Raw genomic sequence first — 13632 nt, forward strand, 5'->3', positions numbered from 1 at the left:
CGCATAATTGATGACTCCGCCCAGCACACGCCCGGCTCCACCCGGGTCAGTGTCTGTCTCGGGCAGTCACATGACCATGAGTTTTTGCATTGTGTTTATGTAATGTATGTGTGTAATGGATGTGTTTGTGTAATGGGCAGCCATGTATGTATTCAGTGCCCTCCAATAAAATATTGTTCACTGCTGTGAAAGTAGATAAAAGAGTGCTTGGTACAAAATCCATTACTTTTGAGTGTACGCTGATAATAGAATCATATGAACTGTTCAACCCGAGATGTTCCAGGGAAGGAGGGGAGCGTCCACTGATTGATGGTTACTGTATCTGCGGCGGGCACAGTCGGAGAACATTCCAGAACTTCCGTCTGAAAAAACCTCCGGAAAACAAGCGCGGCGTTTGGACAGGGTCTTGTTCTCCCTGCCAGAGGTACCGACAGGCAAGCTGGCCCCTACCTCGAGGGTGCTGGAATAAGAAAGGGAAAGAGTTTGTTCCGTTTCCCTCCTCCTTTCTTCAGACGCGGCGTGACGGCGTCGGGGTCCGCTGTAATTACAGCACTCGGCCAGACCGCTCTCTCTCTCTCTCCCTCTCTCTCCCACAGAAACAGCCGCCGTTTGTAGTCTGTTCAAGGGTTTACAAAGGATGTGCTGGAAGGAGCCGTGCTTGGCGGAGGCAGCCGGGCCGCGTTCAGCCGTTATTGTCTGAGGAGCGTGTGAGCGGCCTCCGCGAGAGCGCGGCCGCCGCTGAGAACCCAGCTCCGCTCCGCTTTGCAGGCTCCGCGGCCGGCAACGCGCGCCTTTGTCTTCACGTCCAGGCCTTAGAAGCCTCGCCAGAGAGAGGGGAAGGGGAGGCAGAAAATCTCTAAATCTGCAAACCCCCTGCTCCCACTCCCTCTCTCTCCTTCATAGTGCTCCCAGCCTTGTCATTCTCTTTTCTTATTCTCTCCCTCCTTCTCTTTCCTTCATCTATTTCTCTATTCCTCTTCTTTTCTTTGGTTCATTCCCTTTATACCTCAGTCTTTCTCTCCCTTTCCTCCCTCTGTCTGCCTCTCTCCTGCTCTTACACCTTTCCCTCTCTTCCCCCATCTTTCCCTCTTTTCCCCCTCCTTCCCACTTTTACCCCCTCTATCCCTCTCTTCCCCTATCTCTCCCTCTTTTTCCCCCCTCTCCCAGTCTTACCCCACTGTCTCCCTCTCTTACTCCTTTTCCTCTCTCTCCCTCTCTTACTCCTTTTCCTCTCCCTCCCTCTCTCCCTCTCTTACTCCTCTCTCCCTTTCTTGTTTGTTGAATCCGAACATCAAAGGAGGAATTTTTGAACATACACAGGGCTGCAGTGACCACAGAAGAGAAGCCGGGGTTTCAACAGTGAAAAGTAACAGGCGATTAGGCTCATGTGGTGCAGCTCCGTTTTCCCGCCCCCCCTCTTCGTCATCACCTTCATCAACCTCGGGCCAAGCTCACTCTCTTCAAGAAGTAACAATTAGGAGCCCCCCCCCCCCCCCCCCCGTAAATCACGGGCAGCGATATAACGCTGCACAAACGGGCATATGCGTTCGGGAAGACCTGAGGGCCAGCCTGCCAGAGGGCACATGAAGCAGTCATGCTCCCGGCTTGTCATAAAAGCGAGCTCTTTAATCTGACGCTCAGAGAAGTTCTGAGAGCACACCACAAACGGCAGTTCCACATGAAGAGCTTCCTGCTGCTCACAAAATAGGGCCTGGAATTTCGAGAGACCAAAAGTGTTTTTGCTTTCACTTACCCGAGGGTAACACGTCTGCCTTCTCTATACACAAAGACCACCCAGGAGAGACAACGCCGGCCCCACCGGCGTAAGGTGTGTGTGTGTATGTGTGTGTGTGTGTGTGTGTGTGTGTGAGAGCGAGAGATTAAGCATGTGTGCGACTGTGTATGTGTGCGCGAGCGAGCGAGTGTGTGTGTGCATATGTGTGGGTATGTGCGTGGGTGTGTGGGAGTGTGCGTGTGAGCATGTGTGTGTATATATGGGTGTGTCTGTGTCTGTGTGTAGGCAGGTATGTATGTATGCATGTGTTTGTGTGTAGGCGTGTGTGTGTGTGTGTGTGTGTGTATGTGTTTGTGAGAGCAGCAAACCAGGCGTTTGAGGAAAGGACTATGAACAGAGACGCGAAGAAGGCACCAATGGGAGTGGCTTACTTATGATACCATGGCAGAGGTAACCAGCCCCCTCCTCCGCAGGAAGTCCAGATTTTCCACATCTTTGGCCTGTGCTGATTTATTCCACACTGGACGGCCGATAAAAAGCATATCACCTCCCGCCAGCTGGGCCCTGTTTGTGCAGAGATCACAGCAATATGAGCAACATCTGGGCCTCCTCCAGATTCCACAGTTCAATGAACCTGTCTGTCACACGACAACAAACTGATTTTATTATTATATGCAGTGTACTTCTGAGACTCATTTTGTTTTAGCCATAAAATAAGCTCATTTTAACCATGAATGCAAAAATCTAAAAAATGCAATAATAAATGCAAAATCTATCAGCCCAAGCAAGTATTTTTTTTTTTTTTTTTAAATAGATGAATTATTAATAGCAAGCTAACCAGTGTTCGCTGACTGTTTTGCCAGTATGGCGTTTTTACAGAGTGTTAGATTCCAGTCTCTGATCGTCTCTTTGAACCAGCGCTGCCCGTAGGGACTCCTGACTTCAAACCTCGCGCAAGGCCGTACGCAGCTCTCCCGTGTCGTAGCCCGCGTGCGCGTTAGTTGCGGTCGGTCGTGGAATGCACGGAGGATCCCGGCAGCGCGCGGGTTGCACGGGTGTGTGACGTCAGCGCGGAACCTAGGCGCGGTGTGTGCGAAAGTGGAGTGGAGTGGCGGCCGTTCTCTGTCTCCACAGGGCTGTGCGTCAGCCACGCAGCAACCCCAGGAAAGGAATGGCTCTTTGCTTTTGAGGGGATGTTGGGGCATTTCGCAGTGATGGCTAAAATCACTTCGCTTTCAGGGTCTGATTGTGTTCCGGGCACTGTTCAGTATGCACACGCGTGCGTCGCTGTGCGTGTGTGTGTGCATGCAAGGACCTGTGTATGCGTATATTAGAGAGAGAGAGTGTGAGTGTGTGTGTGTGTGTGTGTGTGTGTGTGTGTGTATATATGTATGTACATAGTTTGTGATTACGGGTGTGTGTATTGTGGGTGTGTGTGTAGTTTGTGTTTTTATGTTTTTATGTTTATGCATGTATGTCAGTTTGTGTGTGCGTGTGTGCGTGTGTGCATGTGTGTGCGTGTGCGTGTGTGTGTGTGTGTGTCTGTGTGTGTGTGTGTGTGTGTGTCTGTGTGTGTGTGCGCGTGTGTGTCTGCCTTTACATGTGTGTGTGTTAGTGTGCATGTGTGTTTCGGGGGAGGGGTGCGCTCTGAAGTTCGTGGGGAATAATGGAAGCGGTATAGGTTCTGCTGCAGACATCTGTTTCGTAGTTCTGAGGAGGAACTGCGCCTTTCGTCTCACCTCTCTGAGCAGCAGGGAAAGTGCTCGCCCGCGTCCTCTTTTAAGGCCTCTGACTTTAAGGCTTCTCCTCTCATGGCATGTTTAATATCACTCAGAAGAAGAAAACACAGAAAACAGTCCTATTCATTAACATGACTCCCCTTTGCTGAATTGTAATTACTGCTCGCAGCATGATTACAGTGTTAGCTGTTTTTTTCAGCTGTAGCTGACCAATGCAGAATGCCGTTGTTTGAGTTTGACTGTTTCTATGAATGAGGCCTGGAGACAAACAGTCTCTTAGTTTAAGAGGGGCTGCTCTGTTCAACGGGTACATCAAGATTTGTGTTCTCTCTGTCTCTCTCTCTCTCTCTGTCTCTCTCTCTCTGTCTCCCTCTCTCAAATTCAAATTCAGAGGTGCTTCATTGGCAGGGCAGACAAGCACTGTGTTGCCTAAGCAACAACACTAACAATAAAGCAAATTATCAGGTACAACTATACTAATTTAAAGAAAACACGTATACATATAAGTTAAATTGATAAACTGTTTCCTTCTCTGTTTGTCTTTCTCTCTCCCTTTCTCTTTCTCTCTTTGTCTCCCTACCTCTCTCTCTCTCTCCCTCACTCTCTCCCTCCCTCCCTCCCTCTCTCCCTCTCTCTCTCCCTCCCTCCCTCTCTCCCTCTCTCTCTCTTTCTCTCTCTCTCTCTCCCTGTCTCTCCCTCTACCCCTCTCTCTTTCCCTCCCTCCCTCTCTCCCTCTCTCTCTCTCTCTTTCTCTCTCTCTCTCCCTCCCTCCCTCTCTCTCCCTCTCTCCTCCTTCCTCCCTCCCTCTCTCTGCCCCTCCCTCCCTCTCTTCCCCCTCTGCCCCTCCCTCCCTCCCTCTTCTCTCCCCCCCTCCCCTTTCTCCAGGCCCTTCAGGAGAAGGTGGAGAGCATGCAGAAAGCCCTGCATGCTGCGGAGAAGAGGCTGCTGAACCAGGAGCTGGAGACACAGGAGCAGGTACGCATCAGGGGGCCATCGCCGCGCCCCGGCAGATTGAAAGGCAGAGATACTCCTCCGACGAATTCTCAGCATTCCTGGAGATCCGGCTCCGGCGGCCAGCGCCTGGGGGCAAAGAATGCGGCCTGAGCTTCAGAGAGAGCTCTGGTCACCACGCGGTCTGTAATAACAGACCGTTTCACCCGTCACGCAGCAAAAAAAAAGAAAAAGAAAAGGGATAATTATAATATGGGAGGAAGTTATTGGTTCTGCTGGCCTGGTATGCGTGCAAAACATCTTTTGTCTCATAAAGCCCTTGTGAGCTCCTTGCACATCAAGCACATCTTCATGTCTCCCTGTCATGTGTTTGTAAGCTGAGCCCTTGTTATCCTCTAAACCGGCCTACACTCTCATAGAGAGTGCTGGCTGTTCTAATGGAAGACTGTTTGTTGTTTTGTGCTGTTGTCTTAAGGCCCTGTAACCGTCTGATGTGCGGGTCTGAGCTCTGCCTTGTTTTTGGTACCTCTGGGCAAGCGGTGCTGCTCACCTACCGACTCCCATAATGCTGCTCACCACATAGACAGTCCGCACATGGTTTTCGAGCCGCCAAGCATCTCGCCAGATTGATTCTCTCGTGTGTTTGGTGTTTGCATGCGTGTCAGTGACGCAGGCCAGGGTGATTGCACTCACACCTGAATGCTTGTTTCCCTCTGTGTAGATGATACCCATTATTGCATTAGGGCAGTGAGATGGAGAAGCTGTCTCAGTGGAACACTGGCAATGGCCGATATGGCTGAGCTCTCTGGAGCTTGCACTATGCAGTGCATTTGCAGGCCTGTTGATCCCTGAACAGCACGCAAGCGACACACGAGTGAGTAGCAACCGGGGGGGGTATCTTGGAGAGATGGAGTCCAGATCATGGCTCTGCACGCAGTGGTCACAGTTGTCTGACTTTAGGACTGCTCCATTTGAGGAGCCCATCAGCTCAAGATCATCGTTACATAACATTACATTACATTACATCACATTATGTTCCAGTTTACGTTTACCAGCCACTCTGATCCAGAGTAACTTCCAGCACAAAAGAACAAAAGTGTATCCGTTAAAGCTGAAAGAGCAACAGAGTCAGACCAGGCTAACAACCCTGCCGTAAGTTAACTTGTGCAACCTGACTAGACAAGGGAAGTCAAGTGTACTACCATTCACCAGTCACTAGACCACAGAATCCAAAACACATTGTGATACTACATGTGAAATAAACAGCAAGTAACAAGATGTTAAGGGCAGGGGTTTAGGTGGAATCAAGACGCAGTCTGAAGAGGTGGGTCTTCAGTCTGTGTCGGAATATGGCCAGTGATTCCGCTGTCCTGACCCCAGATGACACTGTGAAGGCCCCAAGATTATTGACCCAAGCGGACATTGCACATTAATCAACTAATAACACATTTTTAAAAGGCAGGAATTTATAACTCCATTGAATTAGGCTAATCAAAAACAGATATTTTTTAACTCAAGCATACTTCTCAATGTGAAAAATGTACACCAGAAAAGTGTACAGACATTTCGGTCAGTTTAGAGCATATATTAGTAATAACTCCTAATTAATTACACATCTCAGCAGTTCTTGATGATATTTTGCCTGCTGTCTTATCGCACCCTCTGAAGGAAGGAGATGGAACACATGCCTGATGATGTGAAATTGAATATCTGTATTTCATAAGCCGTGTGTAATGGAGTTCAGTGAGAATTAATGCAGCAGTGTGCAGGTCATCTTCATCTCGTTTTTTGAATGGGGAAGTTTTTCCCACACTGAGGCACCCATCTCATTATTTTAACAAAGCACATTCAAAGTCCCAGCCTCTCTTTCCTGTCTTTGCTGTCACAGGAGTTTAACCACCTTTGAGTATCTTCATAAGAAAAGCATTAAATTTTCTGTGAGGTTGGAAGTGTAGATGTTAGGTTGTACAGTACCAGTGACAAGTTTGGACAAAACTTTTATTCATTATTTTTACTATTTCCCGCATTTTACAATAACAGTAAAGACATAAAAACTATGAAATAGCACAAATGGAACTATGCAATGACCACAAAAGTGTAAAAACAAATCAAAACTGTCTTAAAAAACAATTTTTTTTGGAAAGAAATTCACATACACACATAGGTATCAACTTCACTTTTTATATTTGTCTAAGAAACAAATTTCAAGCATTTAAGCACAAGCCTTGTGTCTTTGAATGCCTTTGAATGCATGTTTCCTGTTACCTTAATCAAGTGTGCCCAAACTTTTGACTGGTACTATCTGTTTCTGTAAATGGAGAGTTATCCATCTCAGGACGCGGGACCGCTCCCCTTTCCTCCCCAGAAAGGCTCGTTTGCGCCCCCCCTGTAAACGCACCCCCCCCACACCTCCTCTCGCCCGGGTCAGGCGGAGGTACATGTCCCGCTGTACGCTGGAGGTCGGCGCTCCGCGCGCCGCAGTAAAGTTCAGGGGCGAGCTCTCTTTCCGTGCAGTCATACCAGCCCCAGTTTATCTTCCAAGACATGCCTTTGTAATACAATCCCTCGCATGCGAATGCACCCTCTTTCTACCCAGACGTCAGACAGATGTTCCCAGACTCTCCGTTCCAGGTTCTCAGCTATAAAGCGAGGGACCCGGGCTAACTTACAATGGGGTTGGTTTTAACGAGCGTAAAATAATAAGATTAAAGCACTGGGGGGAAAAGAAAGAAAAGATTCTTTTTCTCCCCCTGTTGAACTGTTTAATTGATTGCTATTGGTAAACCAGTCCGCCCAAAAGGCGGCTTTTTAAGAGGTAGCCGAGTTTTTGTTTTTGATAATTTCGGGCTTTCCGCTTACGACTCGGCCCGTGATGGATTGTGCACGAGTGTCCAGAATGGCTCTATGTGTGAAGTCATGCCACGCCGAGTCGCGGGCGCTTTGAAGAGCCTTTGTCAAAACACACATAAAACTTGCTCGTGTTTTCTTTTCCTTATTAAACCAGAAGTATCAGGACCGCTTTGTACACGTGATGCTTCGCCGTCCAACTTTTTTGCACAAGAATGGTTTCAATATTTTAGCTCTCGTTAGGCCTGTATCTAATTTATCAATTTAAGGCTGCAGAAGACATTCAGAAGTAATCTTTGCATTATGTTAAAATGGATATTAAATATAATATTTGTGTCAGAACAACATCGTATTTGTTCTAACTTTGTTAGGCTTCGTTTTTAAATACGTGTAAGAATGTATCTTCATCCCATAGGCATTCCATGTGTATTATATATGGCCTGTAAATGTTTCATTTGACTGGTAAATTGGAACCTTGCTGGTCATGTTTACTGGCACTAGTCAACCTACCTGCCGAAGGCTAATCTTCAGAGGCCAAAGTTTGCCGAGATGTTAGCATTAGCAGGAGTAAGGAGCAAGTCAGTACTAAGTCTTTGTGTTTGATTAGGGGGGCTCTTTAGAAGTGGGATTTGTTTCAGTTTGTGACTTGAAGCATTGGACTGTGTAATTCTCCCTCTCTGGGAAGCTCCTCTCATTCAAAATGGCGGCAGTTTGGACTATAATACTTTACAGCCTGGTTTTGGGCTCGGCTGTCTGTGGAATTTGGCGGTTCATTACCGGGAATCGTGCTCTTTGCTCCCAGACTAGAAAGCCAGTCTTCACCCATCAGGCCATGCTGCAAAGAGATAGACTGGGTTGTCATTAGAGCATTTGCATGTGTGTGTGTGTGTGTGGGTGTGTGTGTGTCTGTGTATGTGTGTATGTGCCTCTGTGTGTGTGTGTGTGTGTGTGTGGGGTGTGTGTGTGTGTGTGTGTGTGTGTGTGTGTGTGGGGGGGGTGTGTGTGTGCCTGTGTGTGTGCCTGTGTGTGTGTGTGTGTTTCATGCTGCAGTCCAGTCCTCTGCTGTTCATTGGAGAGCACCTAGGAAGGCAGAGCAGAGTGCTAGAGCTGTGAAGCATCTAATTTGTACACTTGAAGATTTTTTTTTTAATCACAGTGATATTTTGGCATGAAAGAAGCCCCAGCTGGATGCCTCAGTCCTCAGTCTAGTATTAACAACCGTCTTCGGTCAGACCAGAGAAACGTTCTCATCTCTGCTCCAGAAATCACAGGCCTCTCTTCTTAGCTGAACACGACAGTATTTTAGTGGACTGCCCTGAGGCTGTTCTTAAATACAGATCAGCCTTTTGGCCAAAGTATTTTCTTGTCTCTCTCACATATTTGTCTCTTTCACATACTCACATCCGCACACGCACCTACACACACAGTGGTATTTTTAAGCATATATTCACATTACCACCTGTTCCCCCTGGATGGAGTGGCTGTAGAGCTTGTCATTAAACACATCTGTTCTCAATGACCCAGGGAGAGCTGGCCCAAATCGTCTTTTATTTTATTTCACTCCATGTGTGTAATGCTCTGGAATTCAGAGCGTTTCTGAATTCACTGCGTGAGATCCAGAGTGTTCGCAAACTGCAAGTGACACAGGTTTGGACGCGCCAGTTGTACCTGACAAGGGACCTGTCACGTTGTGATTTTCAGGAGATCCCACGTTCTTTCTCCCCCTTTATTAACACACATCAAGCCCTTGACGGCACGACAAACGTCGTTTGAACTTTCAAAGCACTCGGCTCCGACTCGTTTCAGATGACAGCTGTCAGAAAGCATCCGCACAGGCCAAATGGTGCGAGAGAAAGTCAGATCCAAGCACAGCGCAGAAGCTATTTATAGATGAAATTTGTCGCCGTGAGAAAAAACAAAGCATCCCGGCTGTCTCTGTCTTCCAAACAGACCTCTTTCTCCAGAAGAAGGACGGGGATGGAAAAAGAGGGCTTTCTTTGCAGCTGGAACCAGAGGTTGTCTGTTGTATAAAGGTAAAAGGAAAGGGGAGGTGTTTCGGAGACCTTTTGCTCCGGAAAAGGAGCGCGGACTCACGGTATGTCTGACGAAAGAGACGGGGACGTCAGTTACTCAGCGCACTGTCCAGAGGGACACATTTGCAGACGGCGGTGTCATGCCAAAATCTGCCTTTGGGAAATCTGCTCTCCTATAGACCGTTTGTGTAGAGGAAGTGGCTGGGAGATTAACCAGTTGTCTGTTTTGAGAAGAGAAAGAAAAAATTTGCCAGCTCCCAAAGTCCGTTTGATTGAATCTGGCTGGAGCGCACCAGCTCGTCTTAAGAGGAAATAAACGGGGCATTTTGTATTTTATATTTTATCTTAGGGTACAGCAGTGCTTAACAGCTTTGTACATTACCTGAGGGAAACACGGATGCTGTCTGACAATTAGTTTTCACTAAAGCTAAGCAAATATTGTGGGTACAAAAGATTCACCCCAGATCAGTGTTCACTGGCAGATCCTCTCGGATAAAGACAAGCGTGGGAATGTGGATTCTCACCGCCCTCACCGAGCCAGGCTGACTCCCGCAAGAGCTCGTCTAGGACCAGTTTTGCTGTTCAGCTTATAATTGTGAAGGTTAGTGTTGCAGTTGGGGAATCGGGTCCTAGATCAGTGCCTATGGGCAATTTCTGCCTCAGGCCAATTACCGTGAGTTTGTCAGAGCAAAACGTCTCGCCGTGTTGGGATGCCCCAGGCTCCCGCCCGCTCGTCCGCCTGTTAAACATGCAGAGAGCCGTACAGATGTCAGGAAGTGACAGCAGGGGGCGCCACTGGGGACAGAACGGCGCGTCTGCCGGCAGGCTTTCCGAGGTGGCTGCCAGCCGGACTCAGCGCGCAGGGAGGACGCTATCCGCAGCCTAATCTAATAGTCTTAATGTAGTTGTCCTAATTAATGTGCCTGCCAGGTGGAGCGCCTCAGTCTAAACGCCACTTTCTCCGATGGGTGGGGATTTATGACCCAGCTGGGAGTCTTCTTGAAGAATCTGTCTTCTTTCCAGGTTCTGTAAAGCAAAAAAAAAGTAAATAAATCACTGAAAGTTATTTCAGTTTGATTTAGACCCTGTTTGCAGCAGAACAGGGATCTCCGTACTTTTCAGTGTAGCTCGAGTCCGGGTGAACTCTGAGTCCGGGTCAGATGGTAGGGTTAGAGCAGAGGACCCCAGGAATCATGGGTAATATGTGGATTCTTTTGCCCTAGGCAACAGTTACATGTGCAGTACGGCTAAGTCGGGAAAGCAGCTGAAGCCAACTCCGCTGTGCAACTCTAGGCTTCTCGGAAAAAGACCTGGGGAAACATCCAGACCAAAACCATGCCAGCACCAGGCCCTAACCGTCCAACTCATGTCCATGTGTCTGTGACGTGTCTGTTTGTCCATCACACATTCCTACACTACAGCAGAAACCAGAGGGGTTTGACTACAGGGTGGAGCAGAAGGGTCAGCCTTGTGGATTTGGCAGTTGAGTTTGGTGGTTATTTTCCAGTACCATCATCAGCGTCATCTTATCTGTCACACAAGACTGTCATCGCATTTTAAGCACACTCCTAAAACATGGCTAAAAGACACCAAAAGCTGACACTGAAGTGACAGCGACACAGGTGCCAGTCCTCAGAGAGTCCACCTGCTCAGTTATCTGCTTCAGTATGAATTTCAGCAGTTTCAGTGCAGCCTCCTGAAGATTGCTCCTTGTGCGGTTTGTCTAGGAGACAGACCTCTGCAGTGATTCTGTAAAGGTCCAGTTCAGCCACTGATCCACACACACTGCACTAATCCTGCAGGACAGTGGGAGACAGAGGGCCAAAGCACCTGTCTAAAATGAGATGTCTCACTTTGCCTCCTTGTTGTCATGTTATGGAAGGTCTGTTACGCTTGCACTGTGTCACCTTAGCTTGCTAAGGGCATGATTGATATTCAGAGCAGAGAGTGAACAGGTGTCTGAGGCCCAGCTTTCTGACCATGCCTTTCCTATTGCACTACATAGATGCCATCCTCCAGTAAGCTCCTGCAAGGCCATATACCAAATACAACCCTTTACAGCTCTTTCTGCTGCTTGTTGGGCTGTAGATTTTTGAAAATGTTGCTCTTCTAAGGTTGCTAAAGAAACTAAGGCTTTGCCAGCCCAGAGAATACAGAAAACTGATCCATTTTTTATGTTATTGGTCTCCCACTTTATGCAGAGGGAGGAAAAAAATGATTGCTCTCTGAGCTTGGACCATAAAATCTGTGCTGTGTTCAGATAATTTATACTGTCTCTCTTTGAAGTGCTTCCCAATCCTTCCATTGTACCCAGAAAGATTAATTACAGAAAGCCAGAACAATCAGTTAAATCCACAACAGGAAAATTATTTTAGGAAAAGCAATCATCTACTCCCCTTCTCTTTCCCTCTTTCCCTCTCTCTCTCTGTCTTGCTCTCTCTTTCTCCTTCCCTCTCTGCCTTTTTAAAGATGAGCCTTTCATGACAAGACCTTTAGAAGAGACTCCTTTAAAAGCAGCTTGCAGGATACCGAACACACTGTGCTGTCTGAAGAGCTGGACTTTTTTGACTGTAGACTCCATCTCTCCCTCAGCGTGTATGACTGTAGCCCCTAGCCCCTCGCCCCTTGCACACTGTCAGAACCCAAGCTCACAGAAACTGGGGCCAGGCATAAAAGGCCATCCAGCTCTTCCCCTGTTGCCTTCTTCTGGGGTAACACTTGTGGCCTTGCTGCTGTTGCTGAGGTAAGAGGGGACAGCTGCTTTGTCTGTCTGTACAGCACCATTTTTTCTGTGTCTTTTTTAACCTAAACATGGACAGCATTCTTTGTAGCTGATGCCAACTTAGCGCAGATGTTACGCTTACCACTGAAAGATGAGAGGCTAGTCTCCACCTCAGCCATGCCGGTACTACAGCGAACTCTGAGCATGCTGCTTCTGTGGGGGTGGGGTCTCTTCCTCCTGGGACCTGGTGGGACAACGGGGTAGTTTCCATTCCAGAGAGGCAGTGGAAAAGCATGGTGACTCTGCTTCCTGGGTCAGTTCATGGTTATGGTTCACCATCCCCTATCTCCAAGTGGGAAGGTAAGGGTGTAGGGTGCTGTTGCCCACATGGCCCCACCCCACCCCGCCCACCGAAGACCCAGTGAGGGCACTCTCCTGGCGAGGAGGCTGTCATGGAGTGTCTTGTCCCCCTCCATGGTACCTTATGCTGCATGGGTACTCTCTGGTACTTCGTAACTCTCCCAGAAAAGTTCCCAATATTCTTATGCTAACGTCACAGTAGCATTGGCAGAAAGGCCATTGGTGGTGGTGGTGGTGGCGGGGGGGGTGTGGGATTATGTTGGGGGGGGGGGGGGATTATGTGTGGGGGGGGGGGGGACTTCACCGAAATGTTTGTCAAGCTTTGTGATCAGACCAGAGCTCCTACCGTGTAATTTGCCGCCAGACAGGCCTCCTCCCTCACAGAATATTTCTGGCTTTGAACATGATGTTATGTTCTCGTTCTGAGGCCCTGTGCGTTTGAGCTGACCACAGCTGAGTTTGCATGCGGTTCCCCAGTGGCGCTGTGGCTGGTGTTAAAGGCAGTGGGTGAGCGTCTCTCTCTCTCTCTCTCTCTCTCTGTGTGTGTGTGTGTGTGTGTGTGTGTGTGTGTGTGTGTGTGTGTGTGTGTGTGTGTGTGTGTGTGTGTGCGTGCGTGCATGCGTGCGCATGTGTGTGTGTTGCTCTCTGTCCAGGTCACTCAGGTCCGTCAGGAGTGCGAGCACAAGATCAAGGGTCTGATGCCAGCAGCACTGAGACAGGAGTTGGAGGACACCATCGCTTCCCTCAAATCACAGGTGAACACGCACCCCCTAGCCTGATCCAGGGTCAGTCTAACAAAGATGGAACACGATGACCGCCCTTAACTCACCGGTTAAAAGGCACCCCAAACCTGATCCAGAGTCAGTCAAGAAGCCCTACATTTCCTGCACTCTAGGCAGAGGGGTCATTTCTACGTACCTGTAAATCAGTATTAGCATACAGCATGTAAAACATGCACCCTGCTTGGGAACCATAGGGCTCAAATGAGGAAGCTACACTTTTATTGCCTTCTTCTTGTAATAATGCCCTTGACCAACATTGTTTGTCTTACCAGCGACAAGCATGTTCTTGGGTTAAGCACAGATCCCTTTGGCCATCCATCAACCATCATTTTTTTGCTCTGAGACAAACATGCAAGTTGAGCCTACATGGATTTAATTTGGCCTTGATGCTTTGAAGTGTCTGGACAGCTTCATTATACTGTGCGACCACATAAATACAGGCTTCAGAGACCTATCCTATTCT

At 48.3% G+C, this 13632-nt stretch overlaps 1 protein-coding gene across 1 annotated transcript in view; it reads left to right on the forward strand.

The window, feature by feature from the left end:
- cep112 (centrosomal protein 112) overlaps positions 1-13632 on the forward strand; it is a 105478-nt gene that overhangs the window by 89966 nt on the left and 1880 nt on the right. The window contains exons 22-23 of the mRNA XM_036552767.1: positions 4360-4449; positions 13041-13142. Of these exons, the coding sequence (XP_036408660.1) occupies positions 4360-4449; positions 13041-13142 (192 nt within the window). The remainder of the gene's footprint in view (positions 1-4359; positions 4450-13040; positions 13143-13632) is intronic.

Source organism: Megalops cyprinoides, chromosome 19, assembly GCF_013368585.1.
Source record: "Megalops cyprinoides isolate fMegCyp1 chromosome 19, fMegCyp1.pri, whole genome shotgun sequence".
NCBI lineage: Eukaryota > Metazoa > Chordata > Actinopteri > Elopiformes > Megalopidae > Megalops > Megalops cyprinoides.